The 20,680-nt window shown below is 47.1% G+C and overlaps 1 protein-coding gene across 1 annotated transcript; it reads left to right on the plus strand.

Annotated features, from left to right (window-relative positions):
- Nucleotides 1-397: 397 nt before the first annotated feature.
- On the plus strand, nt 398-10,382 carry c27h19orf53 (chromosome 27 C19orf53 homolog). The gene is made up of 3 exons (XM_072491061.1): nt 398-557; nt 5,146-5,201; nt 10,119-10,382. The coding sequence occupies exons 1-3, from the start codon at nt 467-469 to the stop codon at nt 10,239-10,241; spliced, it is 270 nt and encodes an 89-aa protein (XP_072347162.1). The 5' UTR covers nt 398-466; the 3' UTR covers nt 10,242-10,382.
- The last annotated feature ends 10,298 nt before the right edge of the window (nt 10,383-20,680 follow it).

The raw sequence follows: 20,680 nt of genomic DNA on the forward strand, positions 1-20,680 counted from the left end.
ACTCTCCACAATGCCCCTCACTATCCTACAATGCCCCTCTCCACTGCCCCTCACAATCCCCCTCTCCACTGCACCTCACTATCCCACAATGCCCTGCCCCACTACATCCCACAATGCCCTCTCCACTGCCCCTCACAATGTGCTTCTCCATTGCCCCTCTCTATCCCACAATGCCCCTTTCCACTCCCCTCACTATCCCACAATGCCCCTCTCCACTGCCCCTCTGTATCCCACAATGTCCCTCTCCATTTCCCCTCTGAATCCCACAATGCCATCTCCACTGCCCCTCACTATCCCACAATGCCCCTTTCCACTGCCCCTCTGTATCCCACAATGTCCCTCTCCATTGCCCCTCTGTATCCCACAATGCCCCTCTCCACCGCCCCTCACGATCCCACAATGCCCCTCACTATCCCACAATGCCCCTCTACCTAGCCCCTCTCTGTCCCACAATGCCTCAGTAACAATGGCGCAGGGCCGGTTCAAATTGGCGGCGGCAGCGCCGAGGGGGAAGAAACAAACCCGGAGCGGCGCAGGCCGGGGGCCTCGGAAGGGAGGTGAGACCGGGGAGGGGTGAGGGTCACTGACGGGGCTCCCAACGGGGTGTGAGCAGTCCACCGGCCAGAGTTGCCCGGTGTAAACATTGGCGTCAGGCGGCTGTGTCGAGTGTGAGGCAGACAGAGCGGGGTGAATGTTGGCCAAGACTCTGAGCGGCTTTCCCTGTCCTGTGGCCCCTCCTGAAGCCACCCGGGCGGGGACCAGGACCTCGGGCGATTCAACATCGTGTCGGAAAGGCTATGGCTGCAAGACCCCTTCCACAGCGCCCTCCAAGCCCGCCTCTCTGCCGGCTGGGACAGGAGCAGCAGATACCCGGGAACCTCACCACCTGGAGGACCCCTCCGAGCCACTCACCACCCTGACTGGGAAATATATCACCGTTCCGTCACTGGGTCAAACTCCCTCCCGAACAGCACTGTGGGTGTACCTACACTTCAGGGCTGCAGTGATTGAAGAAGGCAGCTCACCGCCACCTTCTCAAGGGGCAATTCGGGATGGGTAATAAATGTTGGTATAGTCAGCGATGCCCACATCCCAGTAAAATTTCTTTAAAACCCATTTCACCCCGCCACTGACTGGCTCTTTCTGAATCCAGATCACTAAGTCAAAGCTGATGCAGTGTGCATGCCTGACATGCAACAGGAGTGGTAGGGGGGACTGTTACTGGTCACCCGGGGAGTCACAAGTCAGCTTACATTAACACTACAATGAAGTTACTGTGAAAATCCCCTAGTCGCCACACTCCGCCGCCTGTCCGGGTACACGGAGGGAGAATTCAATGTCCAATTCACCTAACAAGCACATCTTTCGAGACTTGTGGGAGGAAACCGGAGCACCTGGAGGAAGCCCACGCAGACACTGGGAGAATGTGCAGACTCCTAGAGTGTTGTAGTCTGCAGCCGATGGTGGAGGCTCCAACGTTTTCCATCACATGGCTGCCGAGGGATCTCACCACTCTTACTGGCTGCCATTGTTGTGCGTTGGACGAATTTGAGACCAACCTGCTTGGCCACGTTAGGAACATGCCTTCCATGACTATCAAGTCCTGGGGTGGGACTCTAGCCCGGAGTTTTCAGTTCAGACACTGGAATGGTACCCGTTGGACCACAAGACCTCACAACTGTTAGATGTCTTAGTTGCTGTGATATGAAGAGTCTAAAGTTCTGTTCCTTTTTCACAAACACACATTTATTTCCTTCCAACAGCCTTTGCACAAATCTCTCACTATACATCACCTGACAGAGGCCATCTGAAGCCCCTTTACATATCAGTGTCAATTAATGGATACTTAACATAAATGAGACAACTAATTGCAATGTCTCTTAACCCATTACTTAACAGTCTCCCCTTCCTTGGAGAAAAAAAATAATTAGGTGAAAACGAAATTTCAAGAAACTCAAAAACACGCATATGATTTCCCCCCCCCCCTTTTTTTTGTTTGTTTGGACGAGAAAGAAGAAAAAAAAAAACAGTCACAGAAACAAGCGCCCTTCATTAACAATATCCAAAAGTTTCTGTGAACTCGCCCCTATTTTCGTAAAACAGTCTGACAGTTGATAGCTCCTGTCGACCCGCTCCTGTCGACCCATTTAATTTTTGTTATTTCCCCTCTGTCCAATATCTGCTTCAAACTTGCGATGTCTATCTGTAACCTCTTTTCATTGACACTTTTTGTAGAGTGCACATTTTCCCACAGGGATTTATTGTCAATGTGACAGTCAATCGGTATATTACCCAAATCCCCTAATCCCAAAATTTCTGTCAATATCATACTTGTATAAAAGGCCATATCCACCGCCTCTACAAGGCTTAACGTCTCAGCAGCCAAAATGCTTTTTACCACTCTCCTTATTTTCTTTGTTTCCCACACAAGCGGGCAACATTTACCATTGTTCCCCAAAAGGAAAGTTATAAAACCTGCGCTTGAAACCCCATCATATAAATTTGCGTAGGACGCATCACTATAAACTATGAGTTTCAAGTGCTTACGGTCACCTAAAACCGGGAACTTCAAAACACACTCCTCCATTTTTAGTTTGGCTTTATTTGCTCTTATTATGTCTTCCACTTTGGGATCATTCATTTTTGTACTCAACTCTAAGACATCAAAAGTCATGTCCGGTCTAGTCTGTCGACCTAACCAGTTCAGTTGCCCAGTTAAACTTAGCAGTTCTTCTTTTTCTATCTTTGAAACCATTGCGTCTTTTTGTGAAACTCAGCCACGACTAATTGCTATTGGGCTGATGCTTTCCAAATAAGATTGCTGACGTAAAGTTGCCCCTAACTTAGTCTGTCCAATTTCCAGTCCAATATATTTAAATGCACCAGAAGCCTGACTTCCAACCCTGAATTCTTTCCTCAAACCAGAGATTACAATAGCTTCAAAATCACTAGTCCCACCCCACAAAAAATCATTGACATGCATCATAAAAATGCCAGAAAGATATTGCAGGATCTGCTTTCAACTGGGAACAGCCTAACTTTAACAAAACTGACCTTACCGAAAAACACCAGACTCTAGATGCATCATTTAATCCATATACACATTTGTTCAACTTCCAGAGTACCCCTTCTGTGTTAGCTGCTTCTTTAGGAGGACGGAGAAGAATGTCTCTCTAGAGCTGATGCCCTTGCAAAAAGGCAGCTTTTATATCTATAGATTTGCATTCCCATGCCTTTGTGGCTAATAGAGCCAAGAAGATCTTTAAAATAACCTTTCCTGCTGTAGGCGAATCTACCCTTAAATCCTGATCTTCTAAGTTTTCTTCAAATATTATTTGTCAGTAATGGAAAACAATGGTGTCCCGACTGTGTAAATTGTAAGTCCACCGTCTTTCCAAAAACTGTTGCCTTATCCTGTTCCATATCCAGTTTCATGTGTGCTTTCTTCATCGACGGTCTGCTCAGAAGCAAAGGTATCTCACTTGATACAACATCCGTGCTAATGAAATGATTCACTCCGGCAATATTGCAAGGGATCACCACTCTTTTCAGCGACTTCAGAGTATTATCATCCCCAAAGCTGAAACTTGTGGAACTTTCAAATTCCTTAACCTTGTTACAATTGTCAGCATTCAAAGAGTCCAGGTAATATTTTAACCAGTCAATTCCACACACAGTAGATGTGCAGCCACTGTCCAATACAGCACAGTTGAAGGAATCTGCAACCAACACCCTCATTACCGGCGTAAAACTGCTCGTCAATAGGACAATGCCTTCTTTCTGGTCACTATCTTTTTCCTCTTCTGACTCTTCCGTGTCCTGTGTCGCTTCAAACACTATCATAACGAGTTGGACAGTTGAAAGCATAATGGTATTGAGAGTCACATCGAAAACATTGATTTATCATGCCCCGTGCATGTCTGGGGTTCATCTTCCTATTGTAGGTTCTAACTGGGTTTCTGTCTTCATAATTTCCTTGTCTCGGTCTCCTTCTATAGTCTTGAGCCCTGTTCGTAGCCATACGATTTTGCCATCATGTTAGTAGTGTATCTTCCATATTCTGCCTTATTGCAGGCTGACCTATTTGGGTCATCAGAGCCATCGGAATCGAATGTTTCCCCAGAAACTTTTGTAAAGTTTTGTCATCATTTCGAATAAGGTATCCTCATCAGTAAACTGAACTCCTGTCAAAACCAGGAGCCTATCCATGTTGCTCACTCTAGCACAGTCAAGTAATTTAAAGGCCAACAGACTGTGGAAATTCCAGGTTGTGTTTCTGCAGCGTTTTATATAGTCTGCCAAATTCCATTATATAGTCTTCCATGGCGATATCCTCCATTTTCCGTAACTTATCAAAATCCGACCATGCTTCATATGCACTTAACAAGTCATCTTTCTTATAAATCTTATCCATATAATGTAATAAAGTGTCCAGACCTTCTTCTGAGTCTAACTCTTCCAATTCCAGCTCAGAAAGCACTTTGTTTTGGATTTTACTGCCATATGGTAGGGAAAGAGCCAATGCCATACGTTGTTTTCTCTTTCCCAAAGCAGTTACCTTAGTCCACAAAACTACTGCACTTCTCCATTGGTCGTACGATTCCCTTTCAGAAAATAAGGGAGGATAGTCATATCCAGCCATCTTTATCCTCGGTTCAGCCATATATCCCTTTTTTTTTCTTTTCTCACTCACTCCTTGGTTTGATCTGGAAAAGTTGTATCTTTCAACCCTTCACATTTACACAGCAACCATCCTCTGCTACCAATTGTTAGACGTTTTAGTTGCTGTGATATAAAGAGTGTAAAGTTCTGTTCCTTTTTCACAAACACACATTTATTTCCTTCCAACAGCCTTTGCACAAATCTCTCACTATACATCACCTGACAGAGACCACCTGAAGCCCCTTTACATATCAGTGTCAATTAATGGATACTTAACATAAATGAGACAACTAATTGCAATGTCTCTTAACCCATTACTTAACAACAACAGGAATGCAGATGTGTAAAACCCCTGTATTACCCAAATCCACTGTGTTGAATACTTAGCTTAACTGAACATAGTTTGTTGTGTACAAAACTGATACACTGAACTTTTAGTTCCCTTAATTGATGATATCTTTTTCCCTCCTCCCCCCATGATAGGAAGAATAATTGCTCCGAAAAAGGCTCGAGTAATTCAACAGCAGAAATTGAAGAAGGTATTTGTTTTGAAATACATCAATATTTTGGAATATCTAGAGCGAACTCTTTCCGACGGGGTAGGGGAGTGAGAAATCCCAAAGAATATTGGGAAGTTTTATCATGAAAGATCTGTCTACCTCAGAAACGGGACAATATAAGAAGAATACGGTAGACACAGGCGGGAGGCAGTGGTGTAGTGATATTGGCTGGATGGTAATCCAGAGACCCAGGGTAATAATGCTCTGGCATCCGGGTTAGAATCCCACCAGGGCAGATGGTAAAATTTATAGTCAATAAAAATCTGGACTAGGGGTTAGCACTGCTGCCTACGGCGCCGAGGACCTGGGTTCGAATACCATGTGATACATTCTCCCTGTGTCTGCGTGGGTCTCACCCCTACAACCCAAAGATGTGCAGCTTAGGTGGATTGGCCACGCTAAATTACCCCTTAATTGGAAAAAGTAATAATTGGGTACTTTAAAAAAAAAATTTTTTTTAACAAATCTGGAATTAAAAGTCTATTGATGACCATGAAACCATTCTTGACTGTCAGAAAAACCCATCTGGTACACAATGTCCTTTAGGGAAGGAAATCTGTCATCTGACCTACATGTGACTCCAGACCCACAGCAATGTGGGTGACTCTGAAATGCTCTCGGGGATGGGCACTAAACACTCAGCAAGCGAATTTTAAAAAGAATATCATAGAATCCCTACTGTTCAGAAGAAGGCCATTCGATCCACTGAGTCTGCAACGATCCTCGGAAAGAACGCCCTACCTAGCCCCCCACCCCACTCTATACCCGTAACTCAGTAACCCCACTAAGGGGCAATTTATCATGGCCAATCCACCTGACCTGTACATCTTTGGGCTGTGGGAGGAAACCGGAGCACCCGGAGGAAACCCACGCAGACACGGGGAGAATATGCAAACTCCACACAGACGGTCACCCAAGGCCGGAATTGAACCCGGATCCCTGGCGCTGTGAACTCTTTCGAACCTGTAAGATCATAAGAAATGAGCGGAAAGTAGGCCCATCAAGCCAGATGCACCGTTCAGTAATTCCAAGGCTGATCGAACTGTGGTCTTAACGCCACTTTCCTGTCTGTCCCCCATAACCCTTGACTCTCGTGTTGAACAAGAATCTGTCTAACTCAGCCTTGAATATATTCAATGAACCACAGTCCCCACTGCTCTCTGGGGACAGTGAATTCCAAACACGATCGGCTCTCCGAGAGAAGACAAATTCCTCGTCACCTCCGTCTTGAATGGGGCAACCTTTATTTTTAAATTATCTAGTTCCAGATTCCCCCACAAGTGGATGCATCCCCTCAGCATCCACCCTGTCCAGCCCGCTCAGAATCTTATGTTTCAATAAGATTGCCCCTCAATCTTCTAAACTCCGGTGAGTACAGGTCCAACCTGCTTGACCTTTCCTTATAAGACAACCCCTTCGTCCCAGGAATTATCCTAGTGAACTTTCTCTGAACTGCTCCCAGTATTCCTTCTTAAATAGGGAGACCAAAGTTGAACACTACTCCATCTGCGGTCTCATCAATTCCCTGTACCGTTATAACAAGACTGCCCTACCTTTGTACACCATTCTTCCTCGCAGTAAAGGCCAACGCTCCATTTGCCTCCTAATTACTTGCTGTACCTGCATGCCTCCTTTTTGTGATTCATGTACAAGAACACCCAGATCCCTCTGCACTACAGAATTCTGCAGTCTCTCTCTATCTAACTAACGGTCTGCTTTTCCTGCCAAAGTGGACACCCTCACATTTTCCCCACAGTATGCTCCAGCTGAACGTTTGCCCACCCACTTCACCTAGCCATATCCCTTCTCAAACGGATGCAAATCTTTTGTGCGCTGGAGGAAAAAACATTGATCCCGGTTAGCGCCACGTCAGTTTATGGTCAATTTGACCTCTGAGTCTTGATGGAGCTAACCCGGTGTTTTCAGTCTGTGGCCATTTTGGATATCAAAGAATTTACAGTGCAGAAGGAGGCCCATCGGGTCTGCACCGACCCATGGAAAGAGCACCCCACTTAAGCCCACGCCTCCACCCTATCCCTGTAACCACACCTAACCATTTTTGTTTGGACACTGAGGGCAATTTATCATGACTAATCCACCTAACCTGCACATCTTTGGACTGTGGGAGGAAACCGGAGCACCCGGAGGAAACGGGGAGAACATGCAGACTCCGCACAGACAGCGACCCAAGCCGGGAATCGAACCTGGGACCCTGGAGCTGTGAAGCAATTGTGCTAACCACTATGCTACCGTGCTGCCATGTATGTTGGAGTTAAAGCTGTTTAGAGCATTACATCACCAGAGCAAATGACAAGACTTGCATTTATATAGCGCTTCTTACAACCCCAAGATGTCCGAAAGCACTTTACATCCTTGACAAGGGATGTTTGCCCAGTACCTTTGCAGTGTAGTCACATCGTGGAATGTAGGGAACTTGGAAACAAATGTATACACAGCTCCAGCAATGTGAGGCCCACCAGATAAACTCCTTCAATATTCTGAAACCGTGTCACACGGGCTGGAAACATTAACTCTGTTTTTCCCCACAGATGTTGCCAGAACTGCTGGCTTTTCCCAGCATTTTCTGTTTTTATTTCATATTTGCATCCAAATTACAGGGGTGGCGCAAGTGGTTAGCACTGCTGCCTCATGGCGCCGAGGACCCGGGTTCGATCCCGGCCCCGGGTCACTGTCCGTGTGGGGTTTGCACATTCTTCCCGTGTCTGCGTGGGTCTCACCCCCACAACCCAAAGATGTGCCGGGTAGGTGGATTGGCCACGCTAAATTGCCCCTTCATTGGGAAAACAAATTCTGTACTGTAAATTTATTTTAAAAAATATTCAGCTTGCACTGCCTTTCGAGGAGAGTTCCAGAGACACTCGACCCTCTGAGAGAGAAAGATGCTCCGTTTTAAATGAGCGACCCCTTATTTTTAGACAGTGACCCCTAGTTCCAGATTCTCATGCAAGAGAAGAAATCCTCCCCAGCACCTGCAGTATCTTGTTTTTTTTCTAATGGTTTTAATAATATTGCTTGAGGGATAAATATTAGCCAGGAAATTGGCCGAAACAATGCTGAGGAATGTTTAGTGTTGGCTATAGCGACATGCCTGACTCCCTGAGTGCTGCACCGGGAGCGTCAGCCCTGGAATTTTGTGCTTCAATCTCTGGAGTGGGGCTTGAACGCAGATTCTTCAGGCTCTGGGCGAAAATATTTCTCCCTGAGCTGACAAGGTGAAATGTCTGGGCCGCCCGTGAACGCAGGCAGGAAAAACGATCAAGCCAGAGTTCGGCCAAAGAGTGGCTTTGTCCCTCTGAGCGACACCTAGCTCGAAGTCTCATTATGTTCCCCGAGTAAAGACAATGAGCTGAAGATTCGCGCAGAGAATGGCCCTTTCGCCCGGCGTGCTGCTCGCAGGGTGTTGATGGAGTCAAAGAGTCGTATGCAGCACAAAATGAGACCATTCAGCCCATAGGGTTCGTGCTGGGTCCCCGCAGAGCAATCCAGTCAGTCTCACTCCCCCGCTCTCTCCCCGTAACCCTGCAAACCTATTTCGCTTGAGTTGCCCCATCCATTTTCCTTTTGAAATCATTTATTATTTCCTCGGGGGCAGCAAGTTCCAGGTCGTTACCATTCGCTGCATGAAAAATAAGTTCTTCCTCATGGTCTCCACTCCTCCCCCCCACTCTCCTCACTGCCCCAGCCAAAAACATTAAAGTTGTGTTGCCTAGTCCTGAGAATGAAATGAAGATCACTTATTGTCACAAGTAGGCTTCAATGAAGTTACTGTGAAAAGCCCCTAGTTGCCACATTCCGGCGCCTGTTCGGGAGGCCGGTACGAGAATTGAACCCGCGCTGCTGCCTTATTCTGCTTTACAAGCCAGCTGTTTAGCCCACTGTGCTAAACCAGTCCTGATCCATTAGCTAGTAGGAACAGTTGCCCTCCACTTTATCCAAACCTGTGCCCCTCTATCAGAAAGGAGAGATAAACTGTTCTGTTTCTCGCCCTTGGGGGCAGAGGGCTTCCTTCCCTCACTATGCAGGACCTGCAGTGCTGCAATTCGATCTGCAGATGGGGCTCGTGAGCAACGTAAGTGGCCTGTCCGGGCAGGCCCTGCAGAGTGAGATTCCTGCCCTTTTCGGCATTGGACCAATGTTTCAAGCAGGCGTCACAAAGTACTCGGTCACGGTACTTTTTGTAGTTAGCTTTATATACGATGCGACCCCCCCCCCCCCCACAAAGACTGTGCCACCAGGGCTCAATCAGGGATGACCTTTCGCTCTCCACACGGAGGTTAGCCCTCCTTTTGATTCCTTGCACGTTTCTTGAATTCTGACAGTGACAGCACTGATAAAGAGTACATCATTGGGTGTAAAAGTGCTTTGAGGCGTCCTGTGTTGGTGTAAATCTCAGGCGAGTCCCCCTTTTTTCCAGAAGTGAACCGCTTCTGTGACCGGGTCATCTCGAAGTGGAAGCTGGGCTGCTGGTGGTGGGTGCTTGTCGTTGCAAACTACCCCCCTCCCACCCCAAATAATGTATGCCGCTCGCGCTGCAGGCAATCAGGGACATGGAGCGCACTTTGTTGGGAAATCCAGTCAGGTTTGGCACCTTTCAATTGATTTCCTGTTTGGGGTGGAGGGCGTTTGTGATAATCTTTCAGTTTGCCCCTCCGTCTAAAACCGTCCGCGAAGCTTGCGCTGTCCAGTTTATGAGTGCATGTGTCGCCAATGCCAGCTAGTCTTTAGCCTTCGGTGCACATTGCCCGCGGCCGGTGAGGAATTATGGATGGCAACGCCTTACTCTCGGGCGGCAGTGGATCTCTGCGTGTGTTAAGGTGCGAGTGGTGCAACCTCGTCACGGTGCCTGATTTGCCTGCTTTCAAACTTGTTCCGCAGAACCTAGAAGTTGCGATAAGGAACAAGATTGAACACGACGTCACCATGAAAGCCAGCTCCAACATGCCCAAGAAACTGAACATTGTCAAGGCCCCACAGAAGAAAGGCAAGGTGAACAATTAGTGGACGTTTACAGGTCTGCAAAATCCATGCAGATATTGGAAAGGAGAACTGTAGTGCAATGGTTAAATGAGACTTCTATCGTACTCTTCTGCCGTTGACACATTTTATTCAATCCATTAAAAAAAGTCTGTTTTACGATGATTATTCAGTGTTGTGGAGGTGCTTAGTTTTGTGGGTAGCTATTAGTAAGCTACAAGAAAATTCACACTTCAGGTGATTTACCTTCTAATGTGCAGCTCATTCGATGCTCCGAATATATTATCTCAATCCCTTCATTCACACTTTGCACACAACCAGACTTGATGTTTAGGCAACACAGCTCTCCGACCGACCGATCCCCACCTCCCCGAAAAGGCTCACTCGCGCCATTCCTCCTCATGCTGAGGTCTGGCGCCTGTCCATCCCCATCTAAACTCCCAAATCCACCTACCCGTGACCTCGCTCCTCTGCAGCTGTGCGCGCCTTCCTCCAGCCTTCATCCGTGCTCCCAACTATTTTTGATTCAACCAAATGAGCAGAATTAAATGAACCGAGGGATAAATTAAAAGGAGCAGCCTCTTCAAGGGATTCCTCCTTAAAAACAAATCCCAAATGAAGCTTAAAACGTCAAACTAAAATGTGGTTGAAGGGATCAATAAGGCACCCCAGTCCCTGTGGTGCCCAGCGGGCACGGGAGGCCTCGATGGTCCCTCTCCAGGTACACCCGGCCGCGAACATAGCCACGGTAGAGAGTAGTCGGTTTGGCCCTGCGCATACCCGCCATTCCCTGTCAGTGCCGTGGCCTTCAGCAACCCTGATTATTGCCCCCAATCCCTGGCCTCCAGTTTTGCCGCTGCACCAATTCAACATTGGGCACCTAACTGTGGCGAGCGGTATGGGTAGCACAGTGGTTAGCACTGTTGCTTCACAGCCCAGGGACCTGGTTTCGATTCCTGGCTTGGGTCACTGTTTGTGCGGCGTCTGCACGTTCTCCACTTGTTTGCGTGGGTTTCCTCCGGGTGCTCCGGTTTCCTCCTACAAGTCCCGAAAGACGCGCTTGATGGGTGAATTGGACATTCTGAATTCTCCCTCTGTGTACCCGAACAGGCGCCAGAATGTGGCGACTCTGGGCTTTTCACAGTAACTTCATTGCAGTGTTAATGTAAGCCTACTCGTGACACTAATAAAGATTATTATTGTGGAGGGCTCCACAACATTCCTCAGATTGAACACGGTAAATAAATGTTAGCCAGTCATGTGCCACTAAACAAGTGCGTGGCTCAAAGCCTCCCTTACATTCAGGAAGTCCAAATCTGTGCAACAACTACACGGTGTGAGCATTTTACACGTTCGACATTTGACTTTAATTAAGTCTTCAAACAGCACAATTAGTCACAGCTGGATCAGGACTCAAGGAAGTCATCTGATATCGTGGTTCCAGTATTTATTTAAATCCCCCCCCCCCCTCTTTTTTTTTTTTTAAAAACCAAGTTTTACCTTAGCCAATCTGTTAAAGGAAGAAAGATAGACTTTGAATCCAAGATAGACTTTGAATCTGAGCTTGTCGCTTCAGTGAAGTTAGTGAAACGTTTGCGGAGGTGGGAAAACCTGGATTGTCCTGGTGCAGTGGTAGAGTGGTAATGCTGCCAGGCGAGCGATCCAGCGACCCCCAATCCAATTAATAAAATCTGGTTTCAATATCGGCACCCATGAAACTATCAGCGACAAGTATTAAAAACCCATCCGGTTCACTAATGTTCCTTTCGGACATTTACCAGGTCCGGCCCACAGGCATATTCAAGGCAGATCCAGAGCAATGTGGTTGACATCGAACTGCCCCTCTGGAATGGTCGAGCAAAGCCTACGGCAATTTGGGATTGCTGACCTTGCCAGCGACGCCCACATTACACAAAGAGATAAACCTAAAAAAGGCGTTTTTACTATTTGGTTCCTCTTGCAAGTAAAACCATGTTTGTGTTATTTTTAAAAAAGCGATTCATTGATTTTTAGATAGTTCCGTTGACGCACATGTGGCGGCACTGTGGTTAACACTGCTGCCTCACTGAGCCTGGTACCCGGGTTTGATTGCGATCTCGGGTGACTGTGTGGAGTTTGCACGTTCCCCCCCCCCCCCCCCCCCCCCGTGTCTGCGTGGGTTTCCTCCCACAATCCAAAGATGTGCAGGTTAGGTGGGTTGGCCAGGCTAAACAATTTCCCCCTTAGCATCCAAAGATGTGCAGGTTAGGTGGCTTTACGGGGGATTGGGCCTAGGTAGGTACTCCTTCAGAGGGTCGGTGCAGACATCATAGATCATAGAATTTACAGTGCAGGACATGATGGACTGAATGGCCCCCTTCTGCACGGTAGAGATTCTTAAGATTTTTTTTTTAATTGAGGGCCAGCTAAAAATTGTACCAAATGACATGGACCCAGATGAAATCAGATTTGCTGCAGGTTTGTAAAAGTCAAACGAGAAGAGAATAGTATTACAGGACACACAGGCCTGTATGAACGTATAACTGAGGAGCTGGGAGTAGGCCATTCGGCCTACTTCAAGCCTTGCCCCGTCTTTTACTAAGATTGCCTGCCTACCCCCTATAACCTTTGACTCTCCTGTTCGTCAAGAATCTCTCTACCTCTGCCTTAAAAAGATATTCAATGACCCTGCCTCCAGCACACTCTGGGGGATAGAGTGTCCCAAAGACTCTCAATCTCTGAGAGAAAAGAATGCCACCTCAGCTCCCTCTTAACTGGGCGACTCCTTCATTTTTAAACAGTGGCCCCTCTTTCCAGCCCACTGCAGAACTACACCGTCCCAGTTTCGGTGCCCACATTTGCTGAGTTCGCTGACTGGGAACCGACCTGAAAACAGAAGTGCTGGTCAGTTGATGGTTGAAAGCAGGATTGCGTAGTAGTTTGTGTAATCTGCTGACTCATTGTGAATCCAGTGTTGAGAAATCATTCCCGCAGTATGCAATAAACACCAATGTGACCTGTTAAAGGGCAGGCCATTGAAACAGCACCTTTTAAAAAATATAAATTTAGAGTAGCCAATTATTTTTCTTTTCCAATTAAGGGGCAATTTAGCGTGTCCAATCCACCTAACCAGCACAGCTTTGGGTTGGAGTGAAACCCACGCAGACATGGGGAGAATGTGCAAACTCCACAGGGACGGTGACCCCGGGTCGGGATTCAAACCCGGGTCCTTGATGCAAATGATCCCAATTGCTATCGAAAGAAAGAGACTCACTTCTCATTGTATAAATTGTTTTCCAGTTTCTGCCCAATTCACCTTCTAGAAAGTGCCTCATAAACCACATGATCCAAGCTAAAGGTGGACAAGAGCTTGCAGGGTTAGCATTCAGCTGAGGGTAAACAGACTACTTGCATTGGAGACTATTCAGAGAAGGTTTGCTCGGCTGGCCCACAGATTATATGGTTATCTTCTGAGGAAAGCTCGAGGAGTTGGGCCTAGGCACATTGGAGTTTAGAAGAATGAGAGGTGGTCTTATGGAACCATTTAGAATTATGAGGGTGGATGCTGAGAGGATTTTTCATCTCGTGGGGAAAGCTAAAACTACAGGACACTTATTTAAAAATAAGGCATCGCCTATTTAAGATGGAGAAAAGTAAGACGTACTTCTCTCAGAGGGCCGTCAGTTTGTGGAACTCTTGCCCAGCAAACAATGGAGGCTGTCGGTCGTTCAATATATTCAAGGCCGAGTTAGACAGATTTTAGATTGATAAGGGAGTCGCGGGTGCAAAGTGGAGGGAAGGCCACAGTCAGGTCAACCTTGACCTAATTGACTGGTGGAGCAAGATTGCAAGGCCAAATGACCTAGCACTGCTGTATTTTCTTTTATTCTTATGTACACTTCAACAGGAGTCAATCATGGAACTGAGTCCGAACAGGGAAGGTGGCAAAGATTATTTTTGTTAGTTCTGCTTAATTAATCCTTCCAATGCCTTGTGCCTCCCTATCGCTGTACCCTCCTCTAGCCCTACAATCCCCCTCGTGTCTCCTTATCGTTGTACCGTCTCCGTGCGGAGTTTGCATATTCTCCCCGTGTTTGCGTGGGTTTCGCCCCCACAACTCAAAGATGTGCAGGGTAGGTGGATTGGCCACGCTAAATTGGCCCTTAATTGGAAAAAATGAATTGGGTACTCTAAATTTATTAATATAAAAAAATATATCTCTACCCTCCTCCAGCCCTACAATCCTCCTTGTGCCTCCCTATCTCTGGACCCTCCTCCAGCCCTACAATCCTCCTCGTGCCTCCCTATCTCTGAACCCTCCAACTCTACAATCCTCCTCGTGCCTCCCTATCTCTGGACCCTCCTCCAGCCCTACAATCCCCCTCACGCCTCCCTATCTCTGCACCCTCTTCCAGCCCTACAATCCTTCTCCTGGCTCCCTATCTCCGTACCCTCCTCCAGCCCTAGAAACTCCTCGTGCCTCCCTATCTCTGGACTTTGCTACAGCCTAAATCCTCCTGCTGCCTCCCTATCTCTGGACCCTCCTCCAGCCCTACAATCATCCTCGTGCCTCCCTATCTATACATCCTCCTCCAGCCCTACAATTCTCCAAGTGCCCCCCTATCTCTGCACCCTCCTACAACCCTACAATCCCCCTCACACCTCTCTATCTCTGCACCCTCCTCCAGCCCTACAATCCTCCTCGTGCCTCCCTATCTCTACACCCTCCACCAGCCCTACAATCATCCTCGTGCCTCCCTATCTCTGCACCCTCCTCCAGCCCTACAATCCCCCTCGTGCCTCCCTATCTCTGCACCCTCCTCCAGCCCTACAATCCTTCTCCTGGCTCCCTATCTCTGTACCCTCCTCCAGCCCTAAAAACCCCTCGTGCCTCCCTATCTCTGGACCTTCCTACAGCCTAAATCCTCCGGCTGCCTCCCTATCTCTGGACCCTCCTCCAGCCCTACAATCATCCTCGTGCCTCCCTATCTCTGCACCCTCCTCCAGCCCTAGAAACCCGTCGTGCCTCCCTATCTCTGGACCTTCCTACAGCCTAAATCCTCCGGCTGCCTCCCTATCTCTGGACCCTCCTCCAGCCCTACAATCCCCCTCGTGCCTCTCTATCTCTGCACCACGGAGAATTCCCACCAAAATACGTAAAACCCTGGCCTGGCGGAAACCTGCTGCCGGAATATTAGATGTTTGAGGTAGTGATTTGTATTTAAACAAACAGTGGTAACTGTGCCATTAATTACTACTTTACATTAGCTAAATGATAGCTCGTAATTACACCGGCTGCAATAAAAGGCAGATGTTGATGCTGTGAAATTTGCACTGATTATCACGCACTCTGTAGCATACACTTAAGGGCAAAGCCATATGTCTCTCTTTGTTTACAGCCGAGCTTATTGCAAACATACGTTGTGAGGCGCATTGGGAAACTGGCATGTAAATGTTTTGCATTTATGTGGCGCCCATCGCGACCTCAGGCCTTTTGGAAGGGAAGTGACGGTTTGATCGCAGGAGCCGTGGCAGCCAATTTGCTCGCAGTGAGCTCCCACAAACAGCAATGAGATGTTTGCCAGATTTTAACGATGCTGGTTTGCGATCAGCTCAGGAACTGGTTGAGAGGCATGGACGTCTGACCAATAACCAGGCTGAGCACAAGTAGATAACTATTTGCAGATGTGCGAGACTACAGGTATTGGCAGATGTACGAGACTACAGGCATTTGCGGATGTGCGAGACTAGAGGCATTTTCAGATGTGCGAGACTACAGGTATTTGCAGGTGTACAAGACTACAGGGGCAGCACGGTAGCATTGTGGATAGCACAATTGCTTCACAGCTCCAGGGTCCCAGGTTTGATTCTGGCTTGGGTCACTGTCTGTGCGGAGTCTGCACATCCTCCCTGTGTGTGCGTGAGTTTCCTCCAGGCGCTCCGGTTTCCTCCCACAATCCAAAGATGTGCAGGTTAGGTGGATTGGCCGTGATAAATTGCCCTTAGTGTCCAAAATTGCCCTTAGTGTTGGGTAGGGTTGCTGGGTTGTGGGGCTAGGGTGGACGTGTTGACCTTGGGCAGGGTGCTCTTTCCAAGAGCCGGTGCAGACTTGATGGGCCAGGTGGCCTCCTTCTGCACTGTAAATTCTATGATAAATTTGCAGATGTTGGAGATTACAGGTATTTGCAGATGTGCGAGACTACTGGTATTTGCAGATGTACAAGACTGCAGGTATTTGCAGATGTGCGAGACTGCAGATATTTGCAGATGTACAAGACTACAGGGTTGTATCATTTGCAGATGTGCAAGACTACAGGTATTTGCAGATGTACAAGACCACAGGTACTTGCAGATGTGTGAGATTACAGGTATTTGCAGTTGTACGAGACTACAGATATTTGCAGTGTACAAGACAGCAGATATTTGCAGATGTACAAGACTACAGGTATTTGCAGTGTACAAGACTACAGGTATTTGCAGTGCACAAGACTACAGATATTTGAAGTGTACAAGACAACAGATATTTGCAGTTGAGCAAGATGATAGGTATTTGCAGTGATCAAGACTAAAGGTATTTGTAGATGTATGCAAGACTACATACATTCGCAGATGTACCAGACTACAGGTATTTGCAGATGTGCGAGACTGCAGGTATTTGCAAATGTGCGAGACTGCAAGTATTTGCAGATGCACAAGTCTATATTCTCCTGTCAAAGCCATGAGCTTTCTACAACTGACCTCTTCGTATTGTGACTCTACATCATCATGTGGGTAGTATTGCTTTTCCAATCCTGCACATTAACTCTTTCAGCTCTGCTTAACTCCCCAGTACAGCGGTGGGCGACCTGAGGCCCGGGGGTCACTTGCGTCCCGTCCGGGTTGTCACCACAAGACATTTTGTTGTCCGTTACCCAGGCGCAGGGTCGCCACATTCCGCTGATTCACGTTGTTTTCCTACCGGTCTGACTGAAGTGATTTGCACGTAAAGCGAGGACAAGTGAAGTGAGGAGCGAGCTGATTGCTCACGACATTGACTGTGCGAGCCGTGCGCTCCCGCTGCGTCCAATCAAGCAGAAATATGTATTTGAAATTGATGATAGTTCTATTAATAGACAAATGATTAAGCGTGTTCTATAACTCGTTTGAAATATTCAGCGTGTATTAAATGTATTTGATCTTATTCATGGTGATTTCAATCTTTTTTTAAATTTATTTATTTATTTATTTTAATTTAGAGTACCCAATTCATTTTTTTTCCAATTAAGGGGCAATTTTTAGCGTGGCCAATCCACCTACCCTGCACATCTTTTGGTTTGTGGGGGTGAAACCCACGCAAACAAGTGGAGAATGTGCAAACTCCATACGGACAGTGACCCAGAGCTGAATTCAATCTTGTGGCCCACTGGGATAAAGGAGGGTCACTCCTGTGACCCACTGGGATAAAGGAGGATCACTCCTATGGCCCACTCACTAGCCGAGGTTGCCCATGACTGCCCTCATATCACAATCTTGATTGACGGGTAAACTATTGACTACGATACTGGAACATAACCGCGCCCACCACTCCCACTCTTCCTCAAGGTGGTGCCGTGGGATCCTTTGCCTGCATCTGACGACTTAAAGTCTCACCAGAAAGACGGTGCCTCTGTAAGTGCATGCACTCCCTCGGTGGTGCACTGGAAAGCAGGGGAAAGTTGGGTGGCGGTCAGAGGAGGCGTGATTTGAACAGAGGGACTTCTTTTTTCAAATAAATTTAGAGTACCCAATTCTTTTTTTCCAATTAAGGGGCAATTTAGCATGGCCAATCCACCTACCCTGCACATCTTTGGGTTCGGGGGGTGAGACCCTTGCAGACACGGGGAGAATGTGCAAACTCCAGACGGACAGTGACCCGGGGCCAGGAACGAACCCGGGTCCTCAGCGGCGTAAGGTAGCAGTGCTAACCATGCCGCCCTGTAGAGGGACTCTTAACATGGATGCAATGAGCTGTGTGTTTCCTACAACCGTGACCACACTTCAGAAGTATGGCATCCACTGCAAAGCACTTTGGAAACCTCCTAAAGTCACAAAGGCTGCTATAAAAGTGTAGTCCTCTCTGGCACTTGACTCTCAACATCAAAGAGAAACTAGATTGAAATACTGGACAAATAAAAAATGCCACGAGGTGAATTTGCAAGCTCCCTATCCCTCTGTAGACCTCCATCGTGGCATGACGGAGAGGCTTGCGCAGTCACGACCATGGTGGAACGGTGGCGCAATGGTTAGCACTGCTGCCTCACAGCGCCAGGGACCTGGGTTGATTCCACCATCCCTCATCCATGGACGCCTGATCCACACAAACCAATGTGGCATTGTGGGAGTCCAGTCTTTTTTTCAGGGTCACAACATTTAAGAAGAATTTGAATGAGCACTTGAAACGCCATCGTTTACAAGGCTACGGACCAAGTGCTGGAAAATTGATTGATTGATTTTATTGTCACATGTACCGAAGTACAGTGTAAAGTATTTTTCTGCGGCCAAGGGAACGTACACAGTACATACATAGTACACAAAGAATAATCAACGGAGTACATTGACAAATAAGTAATTGTTTACAGTGCGGATCAAGGGCCAAACAAAGCAAATACATGAGCAAGACCATAAGACATAGGAGTGGAAGTAAGGCCATTCGGCCCATCGAGTCCACTCCACCATTCAATCATGGCTGATTTCAACTCCATTTACCCGCTCTCTCTCCATAGCCCTTAATTCCTCGAGAAATCAAGAATTTATCAACTTCTGTCTTAAAGACACTCAACGTCCCGACCTCCACCGCCCTCTGTGGCAATGAATTCCACATACCCACCACTCTCTGGCTGAAGAAATGTCTCCTCATCTCTGTTCTAAAGTGACTCCCTTTTATTCTAAGGCTGTGCCCCCGGGTCCTAGTCTCCCCTGCTAATGGAAACAACTTCCCTACGTCCACCCTATCTAAGCCATTCATTATCTTGTAAGTTTCTATTAGATCTCCCCTCAACCTCCTAAACTCCAATGAATATAATCCCAGGATCCTCAGACGTTCATCGTATGTTAGGCCTACCATTCCTGGGATCATCCGTGTGAATCTCCGCTGGACCCGCTCCAGTGCCAGTATGTCCTTCCTGAGGTGTGGGGCCCAAAATTGCTCACAGTATTCTAAATGGGGCCTAACTAATGCTTTATAAAGCTTCAGAAGTACATCCCTGCTTTTATATTCCAAGCCTCTTGAGATGAATGACAACATTGCATTTGCTTTCTTAATTACGGACTCAACCTGCAAGTTTACCTTTAGAGAATCCTGGACTAGGACTCCCAAGTCCCTTTGCACTTCAGCATTATGAATTTTGTCACCGTTTAGAAAATAGTCCACGCCTCTATTCTTTTTTCCAAAGTGCAAGACCTCGCACTTGCCCACGTTAAATTTCATGAGCCATTTCTTGGACCACTCTCCTAAACTGTCTAAATCTTTCTGAAGCCTCCCCACCTCCTCCATACTACCTGCCCCTCCACCTATCTTCGTATCATCGGCAAACCTAGCCAGAATGCCCTCAGTCCCGTTATCTAGATCGTTAATATATAAAGAGAACAGCTGTGGTCCCAACACTGAACCCTGCGGGACACCACTCGTCACCGGTTGCCATTCCGAAAAAGAACCTTTTATCCCAACTCTCTGCCTTCTGCCTGACAGCCAATCGTCAATCCATGTTAGTACCTTGCCTCGAATACCATGGGCCCTTACTTTACTCAGCAGTCTCCCGTGAGGCACCTTATCAAAGGCCTTTTGGAAGTCAAGATAGATAACATCCATTGATTGGCTCTCCTTGGTCTAACCTATTTGTTATCTCTTCAAAGAACTCTAACAGGTTTGTCAGGCACGACCTCCCCTTACTAAATCCATGCTGACTTGTCCTAATCCGACCCTGCACTTCCAAGAATTTAGAAATCTCATCCTTAACAATGGATTCTAGAATCTTGCCAACAACCGAGGTCAGGCTAATTGGCCTATAATTTTCCATCTTTTTCCTTGTTCCCTTCTTGAACAGTGGGGTTACAACAGCGATTTTCCAATGCTCTGGTACTTTCCCTGACTCCAGTGACTGTTGAAACATCATCACCAACGCCTCCACTATTTCTTCAGCTATCTCCTTTAGAACTCTAGGATGTAGCCCATCTGGGCCCGGAGATTTGTCAATTTTTAGACCTCTTAGTTTCTCTAGCACTTTCTCCTTTGTGATGGCTACCATATTCAACTCTGTCCCCTGACTCTCCGGAATTGTTGGGATATTACTCATGTCTTCTACTGTGAAGACTGACGCAAAGTACTTATTCAGTTACTCGGCTATTTCCATGTCTCCCATCACAAAATTACCAGCGTCATTTTGGAGCGGCCCAATGTCAACTTTTGCCTCCCGTTTTTAATGTATTTAAAGAAACTTTTACTATCATTCTAAATGTTACTGGCTAGC

This window comes from Scyliorhinus torazame, chromosome 27, assembly GCF_047496885.1.
Source record: "Scyliorhinus torazame isolate Kashiwa2021f chromosome 27, sScyTor2.1, whole genome shotgun sequence".
NCBI classification, from domain to species: domain Eukaryota; kingdom Metazoa; phylum Chordata; class Chondrichthyes; order Carcharhiniformes; family Scyliorhinidae; genus Scyliorhinus; species Scyliorhinus torazame.